At 33.2% G+C, this 26254-nt stretch overlaps 1 protein-coding gene and 1 long non-coding RNA gene across 8 annotated transcripts; both read left to right on the top strand.

Moving 5' to 3' along the window:
• Nucleotides 1-2530: 2530 nt before the first annotated feature.
• On the top strand, nucleotides 2531-9708 carry LOC107604937 (uncharacterized). Of its 6 annotated transcripts, none has more exons than XR_015885716.1 (5): nucleotides 2531-3076; nucleotides 3466-3522; nucleotides 3685-3842; nucleotides 3991-6590; nucleotides 9565-9708. It is a non-coding gene; the product is annotated as an uncharacterized LOC107604937 (long non-coding RNA). The 6 variants fall into 6 exon arrangements; XR_015885715.1 differs by lacking the exon at nucleotides 9565-9708 and adding an exon at nucleotides 8243-8649; XR_015885718.1 differs by lacking the exon at nucleotides 9565-9708 and having other exon boundaries at nucleotides 3991-4027; nucleotides 4765-6744.
• An 844-nt stretch (nucleotides 9709-10552) lies between these two features.
• Nucleotides 10553-18631, top strand: LOC107604938 (uncharacterized). 2 transcript variants are annotated; one of them, XM_016306656.3, is made up of 16 exons: nucleotides 10553-10845; nucleotides 10954-11085; nucleotides 11556-11693; nucleotides 11802-11852; nucleotides 12178-12267; nucleotides 12358-12504; nucleotides 13105-13212; nucleotides 13607-13687; nucleotides 14056-14751; nucleotides 15145-15306; nucleotides 15924-16089; nucleotides 16437-16579; nucleotides 17257-17541; nucleotides 17642-17776; nucleotides 17854-18035; nucleotides 18254-18631. In XM_016306656.3, the coding sequence occupies exons 1-16, from the start codon at nucleotides 10753-10755 to the stop codon at nucleotides 18318-18320; spliced, it is 2676 nt and encodes an 891-aa protein (XP_016162142.1). In that variant the 5' UTR covers nucleotides 10553-10752; the 3' UTR covers nucleotides 18321-18631. The 2 variants fall into 2 exon arrangements, with proteins under 2 accessions (XP_016162142.1, XP_020960468.1); XM_021104809.2 differs by having other exon boundaries at nucleotides 10555-10845; nucleotides 15924-16071.
• Nucleotides 18632-26254: the final 7623 nt, after the last annotated feature.

Genomic DNA, 26254 nt, shown 5'->3' with positions numbered 1-26254 from the left:
CGAGACCAAGTACAAATAAAGAGTATGCCAAAGGCTCTGAGCACCACTGACTGGGAAATATAAAAAGAAAAATCAGAACTCAAAGAGTTCCTAGTTAAGTGCTTGTGGTATTTTTGTGTCAAGCAAAACTTGAGACAAAATATTTAGAAGTCACGGTTAGGCTCAAGGTGCAAAGTACCAAAGAAAAGATAAGAAAAAGATGTGTTCAAGGACTAATCAAAGGTTAAAAAGGAAGAGAGTTCATAATATTATCCGAGTTCTAGTTCTGAAGGACATTGCCATTTTCTGAGCTTCAAAGGATAGTGAGATGCCGAAACTATTTAGGATCACAGTGTCATCAACCCCATTCAGTGAATGGATAGGAGCTTAACTGAAGACCCAATTCTTGGGCAAGTTCACTTCTCAGTTCTATATTGTTTTAATTGCTTGAGGACAAGCAACAATTCAAATTTGGTGTTGTGATGCGTGAGCATTTTTTCTTTTTTTTTATTATTTTAGATATAAATTTATTTAGTTTTATTGGAATTTTAGTGTTTGAAACCTATTTGGATGCTACTTTGAATCGTTCTATTATTTTGATTATTTCAGGTGAAGTTTGGATCAGTTTGATAGAGCCTGTGCAGAAGAAAAGAGAATAATTTTAATTCTGTTGAGCTGGCGCTAAACGCCGCATCTGGCGTTTAGCGCCCAAACACTTTGGATTGCGTGCAGCCATTCTGTCAAGCCGCCGCTAAACGCGGACCTGGGCGTTTAGCGCCAGGTGCCTAATAACATGTGCGAGCTCTCTGCCTCGAAGGGCTCTAAACACCGAGCCTGGCGTTTAGCGCCAGGAAGACAGCAAGGTTTGGAAGCTTTTTGCCACCTGGGGTGCTAAACGCCAACAGTAACACAGATCCAAGTTTAATCAAAGGAGTTTCTTCAGTAGATTTGGCTTTTAATTAACTGTATTTTATTTTATTTTGATTATTTTTATTTACAAACACAATTTTTTGGATTTTAGTAGTTATTATTTTATTTTATTTTCAAATCAAATTAGGTTAGATATAAAAGGGATAAGATCTAACCCTTCGGTCTCTCTCTTCTTCTACCTCATTCTAGTTGTCACACACTTTTGAACCTTAGTTTTTCTCTGAGTAATGAGCAACTAAATCTCCTTGGTTAAGATTAGGAACTCTGTTTATTTACATGGATTAATACTATTACTATTCTACTTTTATTAATGTATTGATTTGAATTCAAGGAATTGCTTTCGTTCTTCATCTTAGGGATTAGGGTATATTGGAAGATAACCCTTGTTCTACTTAAGTTCTTATTAAATCTTAGAAAAGTAATTTACGTGGACAAAATCTTGAAAGTAATTCCTCCTAAATCACTAATTGCTTGGATTTAATGGGGTGACATATAATCCTCTTATATTTGGGTAATTAGGGTTTTTGTGGTTAATAAACTAGAATTGAACCTAACCCTTTAATTTATATTAAGTGACCAAGAAATTTGCGGTTGATTAGGTTAGAGGAGACTAGCTCACTAAGGAATTAGGGTTTCAATTACAGTTTGCCATGAATTAAATATTGTATGATTAAAGTAGTTGGTAAGAAATATAAATCCGGAAAAATAAACATCTCTGAAACCTTAACTGTTTTTCTCACGTGCTTTTCACCCAATTTCACTGTTTGTCTTCTAAATTTTTGAGTTATTGTTTAATGTTCTTGAACCCAAAAACTTCATTTTCTGTTTGTTTGACTAAACAAATCATTCAACCATTGTTTGTGGTTTTGAAATCTGCATTAGGTACCTATTTTATTTATTTAACCTAAGTAATTAGAATCAATTATACAAAGTATATAATGATCCTAGGTATACCAAAGAAACCAATGTTGATCTTCTAACTTTATCAACTCACTATACCTATTCCATTAACTAAGTTACTAAAGACTAAACATCTAAACTTATTATTCACTGACAATAAAAAAAGTTAAACTACTAACCTTAAAGTCTAAAGCTCCAGCTACGTGCCAAATAGCATTCAGTCTGTTGATGTCTCCTTCGCGAACATATTGTTGGGGGAGCCATTTTTTCTAAAGGAACTTGAATTCACGCGTCTAGAAGGTCATAAAAGTGAAAAAAATGGTTGTAATGCACGTAATTCTCGGATGCTGTGACTTATATACACATACGAGCTTATCTCGGATGCTAAGCTCCCATCCACGACAATTGCTCTTATCTCGGGTGCTGAGACCCCTTTCACAAAATGCTCCTATCTCAGATGTTCAGTATCCGATATCAACGCTTTTACATATCTTGAGTGCACCCATGATGTGACTCAGCGTCACCCTATCACAACATAGAATCATAACATTTGAGATATGACCATTCTTGAGTTATCCCTCACCATCCGAGATGTATCTAAAAATGTATTTTCGTAATTACCTCACCGTTTATTTATTTTTGTAATTACTATATTTATTTAATCTTCTTTATATATAAAAGGAGAACAGTAGATGATTCTTTACTGGACAAGTGTCTAATCTGTTTGAATGATACATAACTCACTAAAGATTAAGAGTATCAAAGCAAATATATATCTAGAATGACAAAATTTGGATATTTAGCGGCAACTTTTTTCATAAATTACTGCATTTCAAAATTCAAAAATTCAGATCTCTCTCCATCGTTCTCTTTGTCTGCCGGTACGAAAGCTCAGCACCGTCACCAGAATAAACGCAAAAACTTTGATCGCAATGCAAACAGAGGAACCGCCGTTAGAGACTTTTCATCTGTTTCCGAAAACCGAGGCTCGATCACTTCGCAGTTACTTAGCAAAGATGGTTGTCATGGCTTATGGCCGTCACCGGGGAAGCAATCAGCGATTGGGCTCATCACCGTCGAGCAGCAGAGATGAAGAATAACAATCCAGAAGTGATGATGGTTGTTGATGCAGCCGCGAGGAGAAAGAACAGCGGCAGCGGCGAGTGGTGTTCCTCCCAACAGTGAAGAAGGAGTAGCTAGAAGCAAGTTGATGACACGGTGAAGAGAACGAGAGCTCTGAGATCCTACCATCGACGGTGTTGCGGAGGTAATTTTTTTTGAAGTAGAAATTTATTTTATATTTTCTTAACCCGATGTGATTCACCCTTATTCACAGATCTGGCTTTTACTATCATTAGCTTTGTATAGTGTCTTTTAATTTTTTTTAATTGATGCGCTCTTTCTAATGATAGAAGCTAAGGAGGGCTAATAAGGAAAATTGGAATCGAGCAGAGTAGATGTAAATGCTGAATGGTTTTAATTTGCTTTGGTTTGGTGACTCAATGTTGTTGCATCTAGATTTGGATACCATGAATTAGACTTTGTAGTACTCTTTTATTTATCTGACAGAATGAATTCATGGAGGGTTTTGTTTTCTTCTACTAAATGGAACTGAAATTTTGAGTAATTAATCATTAAATTCTGCTGCATGTGCAGCTTGCAACTGAACACTGTGCCAATCCGAAGACATGCTTCTTTCATGTTCTCTTCAAGGTTTGGTTTATCTGATTATGATCTCTTTTCATATCCTCCTATGAGGCAATGAGCCATATTTATTTCCTAAATTCTTCAATAGTATATTTTGTTAAAAAATATTTCGACAGCCATGTTTGTATTTTTTAAGATACCTAAACAGGGTACTTATTGTTGTTATAGATTTTCAACAGGTGTGCATAAAAGGGTTTCATTTAAATGAATAGTGGCCAAACTATTGGAATGCTTCTGAAATTTGTGAACCATATCAGTGCATACAGTAACGATTTGTACATTGTCTCATATAAAATGAGTGTGCGTGTAATCCTCTTCTTCTTAAGGTAAGTCATTCTAATTTAAGTGGACTTTGAAGGGGTTCCTTTGTTGGATGGCAAACATTAATATTTAACTAAGTTTATATGTATTGTAATATTGTCTAACTAATTTTGTTCTTCTTTCTCTGGCCATTGTGGATGCATTCTTCAATAGATGTTTCATAAATTGATGCTGATGGCAAACAGGCAAAGTAAGTAAACATTATTATTAAGTTTATTGGAACCTGTATATATTATGTAGTTCTTATTTTTTTTTAAAATTTAGATGGTTAGTGATTTTATTAATTCACACCTTATCATATGAGAACAGCAAATCTGTAGAAGCTTAGCATGGTGAGTTATCAAATCTTATGCCTTATTGGCTTATTCTTGGTTATTTTGGATGGTATATGGGCACATCTATAGAAGTGTAAACTGTAAAAGAAACTATAGAACACATATTGCAAACATTAGGAACAATATTTTAAATGATTTATTGTGAATCAAATTGATCTCTTATCTTAAAGCATGCTATTGGTAAACTTTTGATATTGAAAAAGGTACTTTCTTCAATTCAAGAATTAAGTCACATGTGCAGTTGTTCCACATTAAATATTGATTTTTGCTTTGAGATATAGCATTTGGTTAGTCTTAGAAGTTTTTTGCTTTTAATCACTTTTGATGTCACCATAAAAAAACTTCCTAACTTAACAATTTGCTACTTCTCTTGGGGATGTTATAAGAATGAGAAACGTGTAACTTTGGATGATATATGGGCAGAACAGCTATAGAGAAGAAAATTTTATTTCCTTTCAATAAATTTACAAAGTTGAATCTTTGGATGATGTAGCTTCTGAATATATTACAAGCTAATTATAACTATCAGCAATGAATGGTTGGGCATACCATAGACTTTTTCTTCATTTCTTAATGGAGATTTGTAATGCAGATTTCTAAAATGGTGTAATTCTCTTGGAGAATTCCCATACTTTGATTCTTGATCAGGTTAAAAGAAATCATGCTTTCATGTTCAGCTCTGTAAAGAAGGTAATGAATACTGCAATGCATCAAAATGGAAAATGGACATCAGCTCCAAGAGTTCTCAAAGGTAAATTTGACTGTCTTTTATTTGGTAAGCCTTTTAAGTGCTAATTTTTCCTTTTGTTTTCTTACTTGCATGATTCATTCTATTGTCTTATATATAAATTTATTTGGTTTGATGTTTGGCAAAAAAGTCAAGGTTCAGGGGTTTATCATGCTCTACACAACTCTTACCTACTATATTAAATGTTAAGATGTAAGGACAAAACTTATGTGAATTTACATTAGTGTTTGATCTTATAATTTTTATTTATATTTTTTTTATTTATCAAACTCATAGTAGAACAAATCCATAATGAACCTTTTATTTTTTATTTTATTTTGCCCTTGCACGATAAGCACTTAATCATTTCCACCTTCTTGAATCTTGATTTTCTTTCAATTCTCAAATTAGAAAAATATCTTATTTATATGTTGTTTTCATTATAAATTATGATACCTATTGAATTTATTTAGTTCATAAACAAATAAGGTGTAAGTAAAATTTTACTTAGAGATAATAATTTAAATCGTTTAATTAACATGGAAATGATGAGTACTACTACTGGATCAATGATTATGTTTTTAATATAAGTAAAAGTAAGATTTATCTTGATTTGACCATCCAATCAGATGGAGAAATAGAAGCAAGCATAATAAATATTTCAAATAAAAATGTATCACTACAACTCAAGGATAAATTTTACCACACATATATAAGACCAACAATGGTGTATAGCTAATATCTAGCATTGTTTTTTCCACTAATTAAGGAAACTCACGATTATCTGTGCGGCAACTTCATGTGAGGTTGTACAAAGTTTAGTTTAACCTGTTTCGTGTGAGGATAAGTGTATGCTTATTGTTGATTTAGGTCGAGATTTTGACTCAAAGGTTCATAATCAATTCTCTGCAAAAAAAAAAAAAAAGTGCAATTTAGTTTGATTGTAGAGAATCTTAAAAATGTGTTAACTTCACATATATAATGAGTTTACTAATCAATCAATTATATATTTTGTTTATACCTATGAGCCTATAACATGATCTCATTTCAGCTTGCATCGATTATATATATATATGGATAAATCTTGATGAATTATCATAGTATGTTAATATAACATACACCTCCTACCATAGTGTGCTTGACATGTGTTTATCTCAATTAAGAGTCCATGATTATTGAAATTATTGCAGGTTTGGTGTGTGGCTCCTATTTTCTGCTAATAAGAAGTCATATCAGACATATGAGATTACTTGCCTTTGTTGAGTAAGATATGTGAGAGTTACAGCAAAACTAAAAAAAATGACGTGTTTGGTTGTTAACTTGCTATATCGGTATCTTTTCGCTTTTTCGAAAATTTTAAGAACAAAAAGAATATAGTGACTTTGGGGTATTTACATATTCATGACTTTTGGTGTTCATACATATATATAAAAAGAAAAAATGCCAACTTTTGTCTCATCTCCATGCAAAGATCGTTGAATGTTTCGACCAATCTCAATTTCTCAAAGCTAATGAATGTTATATTTTTTACCAACCTACCATTAATTGCATAATTTATTGGTTTTGACATTCTTTCCTTTGTATTTTGTGATTTATAGTCATAAGTACTCAATAAAGTTGACTTCAAGTGGTGTTTGGTGTTGCAATGACATCAGGTATAAGGGACCCTAACACTATAGCAATGACATCAGGTAACAATTTAGATCTTTGGAATGGTGTTGCATTCAAGTGGTGTTTTGTTATTTATTTATTATTTTTTTCCACTATTATGTTGGAAAACAATTCCCCTTGAAATACAGTTTAATATATCATAGCCAATACTCAGTATTTGGTGTTCTTATTTAAGATTAGTATTTCTTCCTGTATAGATTACTTTTTGGTGAAGAAAAATGTATTAACATAGTTTTTAACTTATGGATCATATATGGTTAATGATTTACTTGCTATTAGCACAACTTTACTCCTTTGAGACTTGAATATTTATTAGGATGACTCTAATTGGTCGGTTGAATTCCAATCGGAGTTGCTCAGATGAAAGAAAAAATGATAGTGAACTTTGTTTTATGTTCGGCTTCAAGCCCAACAATGAAGAGGACTGATACGGAAATAAAAGATAAACAAAAAGATAAAGATTCAAACTGAATAAAAAGATAAATTGTAATTGAAATAAAAATAAAAATGATAAATTGAAATTGAATACAAAGAGAATCACTCTACTTTCTACCCAATTTCTTGACGCAACAAGAAAGGGACTCCTCAACCTAACTTGCCAACGCCATAGTTTGGAAATTGAATCGAAGGGACTCCTCAACCTTCTACCCAATTCCCCGATGCAACAAGAGAGGGACTCCTCAACCTCAATTGTCCACACCATGGTTTCATCACGAAACCAAAAAGGGGTTTTGAAACCTCTAAAAATTCTATACTACGACTACAATAGCTAAGGAGGTATTTATAACCTCTTATTAGGTTAAAACAAAGAAAACCCTAAAGCCCATAAACCTAAGGCCCAATCTAGTAATTAAATAAACAAAATCAAAATACATTAAATAAAATATTCTAAAAATGTAAACTAAAATATCTTCTAAATAACTCTTGAACTCTTCATATCACGAACATTTGAAGCACGTTTATGGGCCTTATGTTTATGGGCTTTAGGGTTTTCTTTGTTTTAACCTAATAAGAGATTATAAATACCTCCTTAGCTATTGTAGTCGTAGTATAGAATTTTTAGAGGTTTCAAAACCCCTTTTTGGTTTCGTGATGAAACCATGGTGTGGACAATTGAGGTTGAGGAGTCCCTCTCTTGTTACATCGGGGAATTGAGTAGAAGGTTGAGGAGTCCCTTCGATTCAATTTCCAAATTATGGCGTTGGCAAGTTAGGTTGAGGAGTCCCTTTCTTGTTGCGTCAAGAAATTGGGTAGAAAGTAGAGTGATTCTCTTCGTATTCAATTTCAATCTATCAATTTTATTTCTATTTTCAATTTCAATGTATATTTTCTATTCAATTTCAATTCTTGTCTTGTTTATTTTATTATTTCTTTATCATTTGGTATCAGAGCTCAGGTATTAGATTAATTCTTATTAATCTATATTTGTTCTTCTTTTATCATAAAAAAAGGTTCTTCTTTTATCATAAAAAAAGAATTCAGTGTTTGTCGCGTCTTTCTTTTTGTTCTTGTGTTCTTGTTTTCGTTTGCGTTTCATTATTTAAAAAAAAAAAGAAGAATAAAGTGAAAAAAAAAACAAAAAAAAAAGAAGAAAAAAAACCAAAAAAAAAAAGAAATTATCTTTCTTATAATTATTGTCATTTTCATATATTATTTTTTTTCCACCTACAAGATTCGAGGACGAATCTTTTTTGAAGAGGAGGAGAATGATACGTGCTTCAAATGTTCGTAATATGAAGAGTTCAAGAGTTATTTAGAAGATATTTTAGTTTACATTTTTAGAATATTTTATTTAATGTATTTTGATTTTGTTTATTTAATTACTAGATTGGGCCTTATGTTTATGGGCTTTAGGGTTTTCTTTGTTTTAACCTAATAAGAGGTTATAAATACCTCCTTAGCTATTGTAGTCGTAGTATAGAATTTTTAAAGGTTTCAAAATCCCTTTTTGGTTTCGTGATGAAACCATGGTGTGGACAATTGAGGTTGAGGAGTCCCTCTCTTGTTGCATCGGGGAATTGGGTAGAAGGTTGAGGAGTCCCTTCGATTCAATTTTCAAACTATGGCGTTGGCAAGTTAGGTTGAGGAGTCCCTTTCTTGTTGCGTCAAGAAATTGGGTAGAAAGTAGAATGATTCTCTTTGTATTCAATTTCAATTTATCATTTTTATTTTTATTTCAATTACAATTTATCTTTTTATTCAGTTTGAATCCTTATCTTCTTGTTTATCTTTTATTTCCGTATCAAGACTAAGACTTGAAAATCTGATTTTGTAGAAATTTTAGTAAAATAAAACTGAGTAGATTATATCTTCAGGAAGATCAAACATAGGACAAAAGTAAAAGAAGGAATAAAACATCAAATTTTAGGACATAAAAAATACCTTCTTATTTGCATCATGTGTGTAGAGTATGCTAAAGTGAAAGAATCCATCATGTTCAGAACATGGAATCTGGGAGGAGACAATCATCATAAGTATTTGTCTCTTTTCATTTGTTGTTTTTAGTGTTATTTTTACTCTTAAGAAATTTGTGCTGTATATCTTTAAATTTTTTTGGATTCCTAATTTTATTTATTTAATATATATATCAATTTCTAAATTATTTTATTTTATTACTCTTGAAAAACAAAATACGGGGCAGGTGGTAAGTTTTTTTTTTTAATTTTCCTTGCTTACTATGGAAAAAATGTGAATAAAATAATAGTACTTGTGATGCTTGGCAAGATATTTTAGCAATCAATAAATTTGGTTATAACATGCTATTTTAAATGCTATTCTACTACATCAATTGTGTTTTTTTTTTTTATTTGTTTAAGTTTATACGACCCAACAAAGCAGGCTCAAATTGACAAGTTTATGGTACAATAGCTTGATCAAACTGTTAATGAGAGGGATTGGTGCAAGTAGAGTGTATCACTATTTGATTCCTTTGGCTTTCTAAGTTAAAATGGCTGCATTTTTATTTGTGTTTGTACTCCATGCATTTTATGCTAGATGACAGGAGAAACGGGCTGCGCTCGCAGATTGATGCAAGATTGATTGCGGCTGCTGCAAGGGGCAAGGACTTGGAAAGTTTCATTTATTGTTGAAATTTGTCTTTTTAACTATTATCAATGCTTAATGTGTTTAATAATAATATTCAAGGCATAAGTACTCACATTCAATTTGAAATTAAGGCATGTGATAATAAAAAAATATTTTCATATTTTTTTAACATATGGTTCTATTTGTTGTTTAGAAAAATGTGACATTTAGAGCAAATAATAAAAGAATTGAAAGAATGAAATAAGAATGGGTTAGATATTGAGACATGAGGTTCATGTTCAATTGCCAATGATCTTAAATCAAGGGTTAAGGGTGCCTTTGGTTTAAATATATATCAAAGTTTAAAATAAAAATACTTTTATCTTTGTGAGTTTACTTTTGTTGGTTTTGTTTGATTGATAAGCAAGAAGTAGGACTTTTAATCAAATAAAAAAATGGTTATTTTTTGTGTGCTATGGTTGACTACATATATTTACTATACCATTATTTAAAAGTAATAGTGATAATATAGAACTAGGTCTATATATATATATTGTATCTGTTTTGAAATTAGAGTGTCGATTTAATATGTTTTTAATTATGGGTGAACTTTAAAAAATATCTGTAAATGTACACTTAGTTTTAGAAATGCTATAGAATCAAATTTTATATGTTTATTTTTTTAACAAGATTAAATATCAATATTATAAAAAAATTTTAATTAATCAATCTATTTATATACTAAATCCTCATAAATATGTATTAATTTTTTATAAATAAAAAATATATAAATACAATAAAATAAATTACTACACAATCCGCCTAACGCGCGGGATTCACACTAGTTAAAATAAAAAATCCTAATAATTACACCCGATAATTTAGGGCCCGATTCCAATTTAATTATACCCGACCCGACTATCTGGAAGAAAGAAGATAATTCGACTCTACGTGCATCCCGAAAGAAGATAACCAAACTTGGAAGTTGAAACTTGGAAGAGAAAGAAATAACCAAACGTGGTAGAATCTCCGCGTCACCACTCATCACTGAACTTTGAGTCTGAACTAGCAAGTGAGCGCAGAAACAAACTCTAGAAAGCTTCAATTGGGGGAAATTTTGGGAAATAGAGCGAATTTTGGAATTGAGAGTCGCAATCAATGGGTGCGAGTCGGAAGCTTCAGGGAGAGATCGATCGCGTTCTCAAGAAAGTCCAGGAAGGTGTTGAAGTCTTTGATAGTATCTGGAACAAGGTCCTACCTCTTCTTTTTTGGGTCAAATTTAAAATCTTAATTTTCTTTTTAAATTTTGCTGATCGAAAATTCACGCGAGAAATGGCGGCGTTGGTTGGGTTGTGTTAGGTTTACGACACAGATAATGCCAACCAGAAGGAGAAGTTTGAAGCAGACCTCAAGAAGGAGATTAAGAAGCTTCAGAGGTACAGGGACCAAATTAAGACTTGGATTCAGTCCAGCGAAATCAAGGACAAGAAGGTGCTTGATATACTGCATGTTCAAATTCCCTTTATACTAAATGGAATATACAAAAAAAAAAAAAATGGTGCTTGTTGTACTAATTTCGCACCGATATGCCGAATTTATGCTGTTTTATTTGGAATGTTAATTCCTTCAGTGTTTTGGGTTTTTAATCAATCAGGGTTTTATACATATGTTGAATAGCTGAATTATGATGGTTGGTGAAATGAGTTAACCTTGGAAATTTTAGATGAATGTGATGTGATGTGATTTCAAGGAACTCACATGCAGTGGATGTATGTCGGTATGAGTATGATTGTGTCATTTTGAACCCATTGAGTAAATGATAATAATGTGTATATTGCCCTGCTTTGTTGCATACCCTTTTCTTGCGGGGATGGGGGGCTCTTGTGTTTTGGTGGTTGTGCTGCCTCGGTTCATTGTGATAATATAATATGGTTTCCCTTTTTTGGCACATTTTGATATAGGTTAGTGCATCTTATGAGCAAGCTCTAGTGGATGCCCGCAAGTTAATTGAACGTGAAATGGAAAGGTTTAAGATATGTGAAAAGGAGACAAAGACCAAAGCATTCTCTAAGGAAGGCTTAGGTCAACAGCCTAAGACTGTAAGTGTGACTATGCCAAAAAAAAGGCTCCTTTGCTATTTTTCTAGTTTTGTATTACTTGTTATGCCTTCTTTGTGCTGAGCGTTATGTTTTGCAATTTTCTCACAGGATCCAAAAGAGAAGGCTAAATCAGAGACAAGGGATTGGTTGAACAATGTGGTATGAAGTCAATTCCTTTGAATAATTTTCCAGTTTGCTTATTGTGCTTGCGTCCAAAGTATGGCTAAAACTTGTTTGTGTTTATAGCTTTTCTGCCATCGTGTTCTTACTGTTGGATAGCTAATTCTCAGCCTTGTTTGCTTTGTATCTATTATCCAATATCTATTCTTATTGCAACATGATAAAATTTCTTGTGTAGGTTGACTGTTTATTGGAAATTTATGTTGCATTTCTCTTTGATGATATGTTGTTTAAATTTCATAAAATATTAATTTGAATGATGTGCCTGGCTCTCATCATCATTTCTTTTAAAATATTCGAGTAGGTTGGGGAGTTAGAATCTCAGATTGACAACTTTGAAGCTGAGCTTGAAGGGCTTTCTGTCAAGAAAGGAAAGAACAGGCCACCTAGATTGGTATGAAACATTCATACATTGTTCTGTTAAAATGATGGTTGACCTTTTGAACGGTCACTTACATCATGTCATGTTTTTCTTCTTTCTAAGACACATCTAGAGACATCAATTACTCGGCACAAGGCTCATATAAAGAAATGTGAATTTATCTTGAGGCTATTAGACAATGATGAGTTAAGTCCGGAGCAGGTTAATGATGTCAAGGATTTCTTGGATGATTATGTAGAGCGTAATCAGGTTTGTCTAATTCATCATACCTAAAAAAGTTGGGCACTGATTTGGTTGTTAATTTAGTCCTTTTTTGGAGTGAGTGCTTAATGCATTATGCTTTGATAGAGGTGCTTGGAGGGGATTGAATTAACATTGCTCTGTTTTTTGAAGACGACTCAAAATGAGATGCTGTCATTTAACCTTCCGATCTTTATGTATTCATTTTTATAAACATTTTTACAACTTTCTTCACTATCATTTTATGAAAGGGCACAATGACGTTGTTTGATCCACGTAACCGACTCCACCTAGAAAGATAAGGCTTTCTTGTTGTCGTTGTTGCTACTGCTGCTGCAGCTGTTTGTCTCAATTTTCTTAGACTGTTGACATGGTTCCTGATAGGAGTATGGCACTGGAGAAATATTGAGGCTATTTAGCTGGCCTCATCCAGTACACAAGGCTCAGTAGTTGTTTGTTGTGTTTGTTGCTGTATCAATGAAAACCTAACCTTCTGTTTCCCTTCAAACTTAACCACCTGAACATATCATACCATAATGCTTGACAATTTGCAATAGTGAACGACTTATTGCAACTTTTCTGTTTGTTCTATTTTTCATTTTTCTGCAGGAGGACTTTGATGAATTCAGCGATGTTGATGAACTATACAGCTCATTGCCTTTAGATAAGGTGGAGACTCTTGAAGATCTTGTTACAATCCCCCCTGGCCTATCTAAGGTATTTGTTTGCTCACGATTGTTTTGTTGCAAGTATACAAGGGATCATTCAGTAATACATATTGAAGCATATGTAGATTCAATTTACCACATTGGGTCATTGATTAATTTTTCACGTTGGCAAATTTTGCTGGATTCCTTGCTGGGCTATGCAGTTTATGTTGGTAATGTATTATAGAAGTCTAACATTTAATTGATGGGTGATGCGGATTTTAATTTCGGAAGTGGTTAACTCTTTACAAGATACCCTCCATGAACCTCTTAATTGTGGGAGTCTAATGCACTGAGTTACCCTGTTTTTATTGGTTATTTTGACCCTAGGTTCCTATAACATTCCCTTTAACTTGTAAGAACAATTCCTTTTGGAACTCCTGATTTGTTTTGTTTTCTGGTAGGCTACTCCTAGTCTCAGCTTGAAGAATACTTTGGCTGTTTCAGCATCACAATCAGCATCAGCATCTGCCTCACAAACATCTGTATGTATTTCATGTTTATATTTATATGGAAGGATGCAGGAGTCAATGTTGTTGATATGAAAACATAAGAATGGTTTCAGAAAACTTTTGAGGGATTAAATGTTAGGATGTTATTTTTTTCATGCCATAAAAAAAGGGCTATCCCGTTCTTTTTATGTGGCCTATAAGCAATTTTGATGATGTGATCTTAAAGCATCTGTCTAATTAAGAGTAATAGTAGTTAAGATTTTCAGATAATTATTGGTATCTCACCTAGTGGATGTAGAAACAAGCGTGCATCTGCCATTTTAAATTGATGAACAATATTGTTGATTCTATTTCCAGGAAACTTTGACTTCTAATCATCAGGGTGTTTCCTCTTCTTCCAGGAGCAAGCTGATGACACAGCATCCCAGGATAGCAATTCTGATATTGGTGCAAGAACTCCACCTGCGAAAGTTAGTGGAATTATTTCTGCTACTTCCACACCAGCTGGCAACCATGCTACTCCTCTTTCTGTGAATGTTTCTACGCATAATTTGTCCAGTGCACCAGCTGCTGGATCGGTCCTTTCTGGTTCGAATTCAGTTCGGAGTCCCATGGAGAATGCTAATGCTGCGAATTCACCTTCTGCGAATCAATCTTCCTCTTTGAAGGAAGAAGAGATTAATAGTTTCCCTGACCAGAGACCATCCCCATCGCTTTCTGATGCAGCACTAAGGAGCATTGGCCGAAACAACATTTCAAATCAAGCAGCAGCTAGCATCCCTCTTGGTGCTGGGAACATGGTTTCTAACAATGGAACCCTTGGTTCAGTCCCTTCAGCCTCTGAAATAACTAAGAGGAACATGTTGGCAGCTGATGATAGACTTGGTGGAAGTAGTGGGATGGTGCAGCCTCTTGTATCCCCATTAAGTAATAGCAGATTGATCTTGCCTCAGGTTGGGAAGGCTAATGAAGCTGCCTCAGCTGACTCTAATGTCATTAATGAGGCTGCAGCTGTATCTAGTAGAGTTTTTTCCCCATCTGTGGTTCCTGGCATGCAATGGAGACCTGGAAGTCCATTCCAGAACCAAAGTGATGCGGTAAATTGTCTTAAATTTTAGTATGCTATATGGTGGTCATATGTTTTTCTTTTGGCAAGCTTTTGTGTGGCTTCAAAGTAGGAGAGATTCATTTATGCCAGAAGTATGTGCAATTAGAATGTGTTATAATATTGATTGCTGAGTACCAATAGACATGTAGTTTTGTGTCAGATTCAAAGTTAAAATCTGAATCTGTACATCTGAATGAATATTTTAAGATTATCACATGCTAGGTACACTGCTAGGCCTAGAAACTTTTACTCAGTATAGGTACATTCTTTTTCTTGCTGCTGTTGACTGGTTGAATGGAAGGGTTGTTCTATGTAGCATGCTATTGTATATGTTGAATATTTACCTCTTACAGTGCTGGTTCATTTTGATATTCATGTGCAGATTCGTCAAAGAACTGAAATAGCTCCAGATCAAAGGGAAAAGTTTTTGCAGAAGTATCAGCAAGTGCAGCAGCAGGGGCACAGCACCCTGCTTACTATGCCTTCTCTTGGAGGAAATCCTAAGCAGTTTTCTGCCCAGCAGCAAAATCCACTTTTGCAACAGGTATTTCTCCTGTTTTGGACTTTTCTTGCTTGTTCCAAAGATGTCGTGTCTAGTTTTTCTATTCCAACAATGTCATCTTTACAATTCTAATTTTAAAAATAACTACCTACATCTACGGAATCTACGGTTGAGTTGTCTTCGTGTGACCTCAAGGTCATGGGTTCAAACCGTGGAACCAATCACTGATACAATTAAATTAGGCTGTTTACATTACACCCTTTGGGTATGACCCTTCTCCATACCTTGCATTAACACGGGATTCTTGTAGCCCTACATTGTTGGATGCGGGGTTGGTTTTGATTTTTATTTTATTTTGTTTTTCCCCCTCCCTTCTGTTTGAGAAATGATGGGAAAAATTTGCATAAAAGTAGGAAGATTGGTAGCTTTACTTTGTTTAAATGTACAACTAGATAGTTCGTCTCATGCCTAAGTTCATTTATTTAAAAATCCTTTAAAGAATTCTGTAGATGTATATCCTGTTTTAGCTCCATTCCATATACAATCGTATATATTTATAGTTTTACATTTTGGTTAAATGATAATCCACAGTTCCTTCTATGACCTGACTTTATATATGATAAAAATATATTTTGCATGACATGCTACAATATTTGCAGTTTAACTCCCAAGGTTCCTCTGTTTCTTCTCAATCTGCTATTGGCCTTGGAGTCCAGTCACCAGGTTTTAGTGGTATTTCAACTACTACACTACAACAGCCACCCAATTCGGTCCATTCCCCATCTAGTCAACAGTCATTGATGTCAGGTGTTTCCAAAGATGCAGGTGTTTGTGTTACTTGTACATAATACTATACTATATTATGCTTTGATGTATAAGTTTTATTCTCTTTTCTAGTCTGACTACTTTCCTCCTTTTCTGTTCTCTTGTTTCAATACTAAGAAAAATTGTGGACAAAACCCTTAATAACTTATATTTAAATGACATGGTTTACAATAAGCCTGGAAGTCATTTGATTCAAGTAGTTGATCTCTGAAAAAAGACACTGTTCTTGAAATGCAGCCAATACCATGACGTGTTCTAGTTCCTACATATCCAGAACAAAATACCAAGATTGGTTTATGATGAAAGTTGAGGAACATATCCTAATTCCTAGATTTTTTATTATGCAGATGTTGGCAATTCTAAAATTGAAGATCCACAACATCAGAATTTTCCTGATGATTCAGCTGTTGAATCTACTGGTAGTACTGGGGTTGGCAAGAGTCTCATAAGTGAAGATGATTTGAAATCAACATTTGCTGCAGATTCTCCAGTATGCTGGCTAACTTCTTAATCTTTTATATTCTTAAGATATATCATCCTTTTACATTACATATGAAAGCACATTAAGTTTTGTACTTTTCTGTGCTTGTAAGACAAAATGAGTCCAGTAGTTGCTAAGGTAATCATGAAAGTGTTAATGTGCATAATGGAATGTCTGGTTGTGGAGACAGATGAGAGTAGAGATTTGGTGCAATTTGATTAGAGAGGATATTGTAAGGGAGGGGAGCTGAAAATGTTAAGCTGAATTTTGGCTTCGGCTTGGGAGAGTTGAGCTGCTATAGAGCTGAATATACCCTTACTGTTTCCCCTTGGAACTAGCTTCAGGAGAATAATGCACAAGGAATGGGATAAACTAAAACTCATTAACTTACAATCATGATTAATGTTTACCTAAGGAGGTAGTGAATTTTAAATTTATATATATTTGAAGGATATGGAGTGTTTTCTGGATAGCCTCTGATTTGAAAACCAGTTGTATGGCCTAGTTAAGCTGGGCGAGAGCTATATGCTTACTTGTACTCTTCTGACTTGCAGATAGAAAAAGACTCATTTGGATTGATTTCTGTGCACATGATGTGAAAGGATATTTTGTTTGTGTGTGTGTTTGTGTATATGTGTAGTGAACTTAAGGATGACCTAAGCCAGCTATTTTTGTTTATGCTACAGGCAGGGGTATCCGTCTCCCTTGCAGAAACTGGTCAAACATCCAGAGATATTGATTTGTCTCCTGGCCAACCTTTACAACCCAATCAACCTACTGGTAACCTTGGTGTCATTGGGAGAAGAAATGGCATGGATCTTGGAGCCATTGGTGATAGTTTCACGGGATCAAGTTCAAGTATTAATCCAAGTGGAGTGCGTGATCAGTTATACAATTTGCAAATGCTTGAGGCAGCACACTACAAACTTCCTCTACCCAGAGACTCAGAACGTCCTAGAGCTTATACTCCTGTCTGCATTGCCAATCATATTCATCTTCCTGTTCACTGCATAATCTATCATATGGCCATATAATGAGTTCTGGTTTTCCCATTTTCTTGTGGTTCTGCAGAGGCACCCAACGATAACACCTTCTAGTTATCCTCAGACACAGGCTCCTATTGTTAATAATCCTGCTTTTTGGGAGAGAGTAGGTCTTGAACCATTTGGCACTGATACATTGTTCTATGCATTTTATTATCAACAGGTACTTTTAACATTCCGAGTGATTAATGTTATTCTATGAGTCAATTATGTGGGGCTTATATCTGTTATTTTATGCAGAACACTTACCAGCAGTATTTGGCTGCAAAGGAACTAAAGAAACAGTCCTGGAGATACCACAAAAAGTATAACACATGGTTTCAGCGTCATGAAGAGCCCAAAGTTGCTACAGATGAATATGAGCAAGGAACATATGTGTACTTCGATTTCCATATTGCAAATGATGACCTTCAACATGGGTGGTATGTAGACTTAATTATTATACTAAATACTATTTGCAATCACTTTGGGCATATATACGTACACTGTTTTGAAATTTAAAACATGATCATTGGATGGTAAAATAAAATGAGTATAGAATTTGTAGCAGCTTTTATTAGGTTTCTATGACATTTGCAATGATTGCATTTTTTAGCTGCCTTTGTGGTTACCCTTGAATTATGTTGATTTTGTTTTTCAGGTGTCAAAGAATCAAAACTGAATTCACTTTTGAATATAATTATCTTGAAGACGAGCTTCTTGTATAGAGGATTCAGACCCAAGTAGTAATAATGTCTTGGTTTTTATTTTTTTTCCTTAGGTTTTAGCAAATATAATTGTTTGATTTATAAGCTTGTTATGTTTTCCAAGTATTTGTTTTCTTTCTCATATCCTTGTTCTTTATTCTGCCATACGTGTATGGCTGTTTATTCATGTAATCATTCTCATTTCGGCCCACTAAACTTATGTTCATGTTCTCCTTCTGCCGCCCCACACTTGGTTCTTCTCCTTCTGCCGCCAACACTTGGTTCTAGACAACATAGCTGGTCTAATGATAGTACGAAGAATTTACCCTTAAGTTTTGAAGATATTTTTTGTGGCATATAAAAGTATAAAACCCAAAGCACTCCATTTTTGACCAACCCGCATGAATCAAATGACTTATGCCCTCTTCTATTTCTCTATTGTTTTGAATAATGCATTCAAGACACTTAAACCACTTTACTTGTGGTATGATGTCCCCAATTTTCACTTTGCTAGTGTTTCTCCTTATGCTGAATTTATACTCCATATACTCTGACCTAGCGTGAGTTGTGAGCAAATTATATACTTTCGGGGCCTATCTCCACAAATCTAGGTTGTCATTTAAAACTTCTTGCGATTATCCAATAAGGATGATGTCATTTGCAAAAAGCATTTAACATGGTATGGGTTCTTGATTGCGCTCAATGAGTTGCAAAAAGTATTTAACATGGTATGGGTTCTTGGTTGTAGGGCTGATAATTCATACCTTACCTATGGGTATCCAACTCGGTCCAACCCGTTCGAGTAGGGTAGGCTATCCGACCCGCTGCGGGTAGAGTAGGGTACGGTCTGGATATGCCTGCGGGTAGGGTAGGGTACGGGTTTAGGGTGTATTCTATCCTATCCTACCTGCACTTCATATATAACACATATTTTATAAAAATTAGGTATATAGTGAAAGAAGTGAAAGTTGAACTCATAACCTCCCTTATGTAATGACTTATAATAAATGAATAACCACTAAAATTAGTTAGTTAATTTAGTAATTTAGAGCATTAGTTTTTTATTTTTTATGTTATTAATATGTATAAAATTCGAAATGATTGAATTTTATATTTACTTTGAAAAAATTTGATATATATTTCTGCAGGTAGGGTAGGGTAGGGTAGGGTTTAGAATTTTAGGGTGCGGGTAGGGTTAGGGTTGAGAGATTCTCAACCCACGGGTAGGATAGGGTAGAGTTTTAATAAAATTTTCAACCTGCGGGTAGGGTTAGGGTACCCTATCTTATCCATTGCCAGCCCTACTTGGTTGTGCTTAGTACGTACCTTCAAAACCAGTGTAAAAAGGTATGAGCTTGGAGATGACTATTAATGTAATTCTACACCAATAGGAAATTTCTATGTTATCTTGGGTTCAAACTCTAGTTGTAACCTCCTCGTTCATGTTCTTAATTTCACAAATATGTGTAATTCTTACTCCTTCTTCTCCAAAACCTTCGATAGGACCTCTCTTAGTATTCTGTCATTTGTCTTTTCTAAGTTAATAAACATAATTTGTAGATTTTTTTATTATTCTGGGTCACTTCCATCATTCTCCTTAACAAGAATATGTCCTCCGTGGTAGATCTACCTGCCATAAAACCAATAGGTATTTCAAAATTCGAGTCTCGTGTTTCAACCTCCATTTTATCACATCTTCTTAGAATTTCAAGGTATTATTCATAAGCTTGATCTCTTTGTTGTTTTCATAATTTTTTATATCTTATTGTTGTAGATAAGGAGATGCTCTTCCTCCAGTTGTTTAACATCTTCTTTGACCTTAAAATCTCACTCCCGATTCCATCAAAATATCCAATAACATCTAGAATGAATTAAAATAAAAAAAAAGTCTGTTATCAATGAATTTGTTAAAAAAAATACAGCCGAAATTATCAATAAAATAAATAAATTTATAAATAAATTATACTTTTTCTAAAATAATAAACTTACCAACTAAATAGGTGTAATCGTACCCAAGAACATTGAGAGTGTCAAAACTCACAATTAAATCTATATCGTGGGATACTTGACGATTCTGGAAGTATGTGCACATCAGTACGTTGATTTAAATTAACCACATACTCATGATGTGTAGTATTGAAGTTACCTTCATTGAGTCCAACACCAAAATATCTTATTTGGTAAGATATTTTTTTTCTTAGCAAATTCACGAATTAAAACACAAGAGCGAGCCAATTTTGGATATATGTAAAGAAAGGGATTGATGTACTTTGAATTGTGGTGCTATACATGTCTCATAACTTATACTTTTATAGTTGACTCATAGCTAAATTTTTTTAAATTTGATTGACTTTAATTTAAATTTGAATTAAATTTGTAGATAAAGTAAATAAATATATTAACAATTTTTAAAATTCTAAATTAACGTAACTGCAATATTAACGTACGTAGCTGCAATTTTTAAAAAGAATCAACAAAATTTTAAAAAATAGTGCTAAAAAAGAACAACAAATTTAAAAAAATAGTGCTAAAATTAAAAAAATAACAACATAAGTAAAACAATTTAAAATTTAAAAAAAACAACCTAAACAAAATAATTTAAAATTTAAAAAATAACAACCTAAGTAAAATAACCCAAATAAATAATTTAAAATTTAAAAATAACAAGTTAAGCAAATAATAATTTATCTTTCATAAATATAATTCTAAAAATTTCTAGTGACGACACCTAAGCAAATAAACTCACAGACTCAACGTATGAGTGCCACATTAGCATATGAGCTCCCCATTTGTATTACTATAAAGATAAAGATTTAAAAAACAACAACCTAAACAAAATAATTTAAAATTTAAAAAATAACAACCTAAGTAAAACAACCTAAGCAAATAATAATTTATCTTTTATAAATATAATTCTAAAAATTTCTAGTGACGACACTTAAGCAAATAAATTCCCAGGCTCAACGTATAAGCGCCACGTTAGCATATGAGCTCCCCATTTATTACTATAAGCTCCAACCGAACAACTACGTGTCTAAGCAAGCAAATAAGTTGGAAAGAATCAGGTCATGAAACTCACTTTGATTTTCTTAGGGATAAGTACTTTTTTCGTCCCTAAGGTTTAGGGTCAAAATCAAAATCGTCTCCGACCTTTTTTTTTTTAAATCATCCTTAACGTTTAAAAACGCTTTAAAATCATTCTTTTTGTTCTAAAAAGACAAATTTACCCTTATAAAAAATAAATTATAAAATAAAAAATTAAACTCCACCAACTACGGTGGCTTCATTATCCCTGTCTCTCCATCTTCCTCCCAACTCATTTCTTCTTCCTCATTTCTTCTTCCAATCAAATATTCAAACTTTGTTCTCTTCCCAACAATCTAATAAGCTCAAAGTTCCAACCCAAACTTCTGCCCTCACCCACCTTTCTCTCTCTACACCAACCTCATTTTCTCTCTCCTCAAACTCCATTAACAACAAGCTTTCGTTCAAGTTAACGATCTCCCGCAATCCACTCCAATACCCTTTTTCTCTTCTCCCCCACCGCACTTCTGACCTCTTAGGCGCCACCGCACTCCTGCGCGCCACCGTCGTGTGGTCCTGCAACGAGCTACGCATTCGCAATCGTACCTGTTTACTGCTTCGACTCTTTGGATGACGGCAAATCTTCTTCAGGGTTCGATAAGACCGGTCCTTTTCGCACCAATTTCTTGATCCAATTGGTTTTGAATTTCAGGAAGAATCTTTAAGAGCGTGGGTCAGATCTCGTTGTCAGGGTTGAAAAATCAAAAACGGTTTTGGTTGAGCTTGTTAAAGTCGTTGGTTTTGTATCAAAAAAATTGTTGTTGAATAAGTTAATTATTGTTGTTGTTTTCTTTTCTGTCTTCCCTTCTATTGTTGTTGTTGATAATGTTGGTGGATTATGAGAAAGAGCCTGTGGATTGCATCGTTGTGGTAAGAGAATGACAGTGGGATGAAGGTAGAGGTGTGGGTGACTGGGGACATATAGTGGTGAGTGAGTGAGGTTCAGATATTCACTGGTGAGTAAGGTTGAATGGTGGTAGATGATGATGAAGACGAAGAAATGAAGATGAAGTGGAGGTGAGGGACAATGATGGTGGAAATTGAAAACTTGATGATGATGGTTGGATTTTGATTTTAATTTTTTTATTTTTTTATTTTTATTATATAATTTATTTTTTACAAGGATAAATTTGTCTTTTTAGAGCAAAAAGGATGATTTTAAAGCGTTTTTGAATGTTAAGGATGATTTTAATAAGAATAAAAGGTCGGGGACGATTTTGATTTTGACCCTAAACCTTAGGGACGAAAAAAGTACTTATCCCATTTTCTTATTATTACTTCTCTTAAGCTCTATTTTAACTTGAGCATCAGAGTACTTTTTGCATGTACTCCCGTCGCGGTGTTCCAGCCAGGCTTTAAATAAAACTCTAACTAACGAGGTGAGAGGGAAACAAATACTAACAACTCAACTCGTAAACATATTCATCTGTGCTCTCGCCGCTTCGCAATGAGTCTTCACACCTGTAGTTAAAAGGGGTGGAAATAGGGGGTTAGAAGTTTAGTTCATTTTATATATACTTGGTCAGCAATAACAGTCAATAAGGTACCATCTAATTCAACAATTAAAGAACACAGAATTCAAACAGTCATTTAGCACACCCACAATTACAGAAAATTACACCCACAAACAAATATGCACAAACAAGTATGATGCATGTCTATCCCTAGTGCAGGTAGTGAGCTCATATGTCGGTTTCGACACGCTCCTGATGTAACTCAGCAATCTTTGTCTGAGTTTAGTTTCCAGTGTTATAACCTCTGTAAGCAATCTCTGTCTTACAGGTGAGGCTCTCTCTAGCCAATGTATGTAGCGATAACCTCTGTAAGCAACCTCTGTCTTACAGGTGCGACCATCCTCTAGATTGGCCGATGTATCTTTGGAAAGCAAATCTCAGTGGACTCACTACCATATCTCTGCTCGTTTTCAGCAGGTAAAACAATCATCTCTGCTTCTCTCCTTTTCTTTTCATTCTTTCCTTCTTTTCTTTTCTATTCTCTGCTCTCCTGTGGAAGAGGTTCTTTAGATTCTTTTAATTTTTTTCTCTCTACTCTCCTATGGCAGAGGTAATTTTAACTAATATATTCTTTTTTTTCTTTTCTTTTTTCATCATTCTTTTAATTTCTTACTTTTAACATCAAAAACTATCTTCACACTCTTTCCTTATCTTTCTCTAAATGTTTTATGAAGAGGAGATCATGAGATCTTTAACTTAAATTTGTCTTTTTCTAAAACTTTTAGAAAAATTTGTCTGTTTATCACTCTCTATTTTATTTTTCATAATACATACAATAATATTCTTATAAAATAATATCTTGAAAAATAATAATTTGTAATAATAATTTACTCTAATGTAAATGAGTAATTTTAAACAAATATTTAAAATAATATTTATAATACTCTTAAAACTTATTTTATAAAACCTTATTTTCAAACTTTTATTAATTACTTTCTAAGGCACGAATTCTTTAATATTTTATTTTTGACTTTAATATTTTATAAAATTATATTTAAACCTTCAGTTGTTGCATATTTATCTAAATAACCCTGAGCTTTTATAAAATACCCGTTTTATCTCTGAACTTTATTTATTATCCAAAATACCCGAAAAAGTTATATAATTATAATATTAAACTCAATCTTTTCATAAAAATACAAGTATATTTCCTCAAAAATAAATCTTCTTGGCTGATTCTTCTCTTCACCAAGAACCAAAATCCTCTTTATTTTCTTCTTAAAATATACATTTAAATCTTAATCCGTTTTTGAATTTTACGGTTACCAATTTTTCACAATTTTTAATTTAATTCCTAGGCTATTAAACCTCACCCATTTTATCCAAAAACTAACACAATGACAACCCCAAATCAGCTTCATTTAATCACATATAACAATATATCAATAAAATTTAATATGAAGTCAATCAAACTCCATCAATAATTAATCACAACAACCATTCACTTATCCAACAAATTTAATCGGTGAGAATTTACTGAAACCCTATCTCAGTACGAAATTAAAATACTCGAGGCTGCGGAAAAGCTTTCTGACTGAGCTGTCGAAGAAAAAAATGTCAGAAATCGTCTGTGCCTCCTAGAACTCCAGTTAATTGAACTCAAAAAAAATAGAAGTTATATCATCGTTGACTTCTACCAAATAAAAATTATGTCAATGTGTAAAAAAAAAGATACAAATATTTTTATTGAATTAAATTTTTTATAAGAGTTACGAATCACAAAAAATCAAAATTGAAAAATCAAAAGGAGTCACGGTTTCTCCCTCATCCCGGTCTTTCTTTCTTTCTTATGGGTTCCGTGGTGGTAAGAAGAGGAAATGAAGCATAATGATACCTGATTACATGAATAAAGGGGGATAGGTGTCGCATTTGTATATTATATAGTAAGCCACGTTGGCAATTTCTTTCTTTTCTTTGTCTTAATGGCTTCGGCCATTCTTTCTTTCTTTTTTTTCTTTTAAACTTTATTAATAATAATAATAATAATAATAATAATAATAATAATAATAATAATAATAATTTATTATTATTATTATTATTATTATTATTATTATTATAATCAATTTAAATTTGTGTCTATTAGAATAGTTTTTAATAAATAATTCGAACTAATAAAATAAGTCATAATTAAATTAAATTTCACTAATCATAATTTTTTATTTAATTATTTTTAGTAAAATAATTTTATTAAAAACAAAATTTTAACAAACATAATAATTTAAAAATAACTAATTATTTAATTTTAAAAAATTTGGGACCTTACATCCTATTCTACTTATAAAAATTTTCGTCATCGAAAATTGATACAAGATGAAAGAAACTTAAACTAACGTTTCCTTTGAACATATTTAGAGAAAAAGCAAAAAGTTTTTTGCATATATAGTTTTCAAATCCAGGATATTCTTATGGCTTAAAAATATAGGAAAAAAAATTTGGCGCAAAGCGAAAAATACAAGATAGGCTCGATGTATAAAGGTTACAAGGCAGGCTGGTATTAGAATGGCGGGTATATCGTTTGCACACTGAACTCATACCAACTTTAGAGCTTCAGCTGCCTAAACTTCAACATGAGGCAACTTCACCATTCCCAACCATACTATATTAAACAAATTCTCCACGAATTCTCAACCTCATCAAACACTCCACAACCCACTAACAGGCACAAGTCTAACATCAACAAAACTCCTTCGCAAGAATCAAGCTCCTCAATATCCTGTGACGTCGCACACTTACAAATTCCACCTTCCGCGTTCGCACAACGTATCATAAAGAACTAACGTATCGCTTGCTATATCTAATGATCGCACGTGTCACCAAAACAAGTCTCAAGTCACTTAAAAGGATACAAGACCTCAAAGAAAGGACAAGAAACAAGGACAACGTTCACAAAAATTTCTATATTTTTCTTTGATGCATGAATAAGTCCAAAGTTACATCAGAGAATACATGGGCCAAGAAAATGAGTTTAAACAGCACAAGGCAGATATCCAAAGAATCACACGTTATTCTAAAACAAGCTTGAGTTACTTAAAAGGATATCAAACTTAGGAAGAGAAGAACAAAATTTATGGACGGGGTTCATAGGAATTCAAGAGAATGTTTAAGAACACTATCAAGCAGGGAATAATTTAGAATGTAAGGTTCGAAACAAGAACTTCAAAAGAACCAAATTCAATCGGAATGAGATATACATAAGATGCAAGACATGAAGAAAAAGAACCAAACCACATCTTAAGAAAAGTAGATATCTCAGGAAATTCAAGTAAACGTATGTAGTTAAAATCAAATGAAAATAGCATATGAACAAGGAACAAGATTGGGGAATAATTAATTCACTTTCCAAGAAAGAAACCCCAA

This window comes from Arachis ipaensis, chromosome B6, assembly GCF_059453495.1.
Source record: "Arachis ipaensis isolate K30076 ecotype BB chromosome B6, ASM5945349v1, whole genome shotgun sequence".
NCBI lineage: Eukaryota > Viridiplantae > Streptophyta > Magnoliopsida > Fabales > Fabaceae > Arachis > Arachis ipaensis.
This window is presented reverse-complemented; position numbering and strand designations above follow the sequence as displayed.

Coding starts and splice junctions, on each gene's coding strand:
- LOC107604938 (XM_016306656.3), top strand. CDS start 10,753: ATGGGTGCGAGTCGGAAGCTTCAGGGAGAGATCGATCGCGTTCTCAAG. Junction 10,846..10,953: donor TTGATAGTATCTGGAACAAG/GTCCTACCTCTT, acceptor GGGTTGTGTTAG/GTTTACGACACAGATAATGC. Junction 13,213..13,606: donor TCCCCCCTGGCCTATCTAAG/GTATTTGTTTGC, acceptor GTTTTCTGGTAG/GCTACTCCTAGTCTCAGCTT.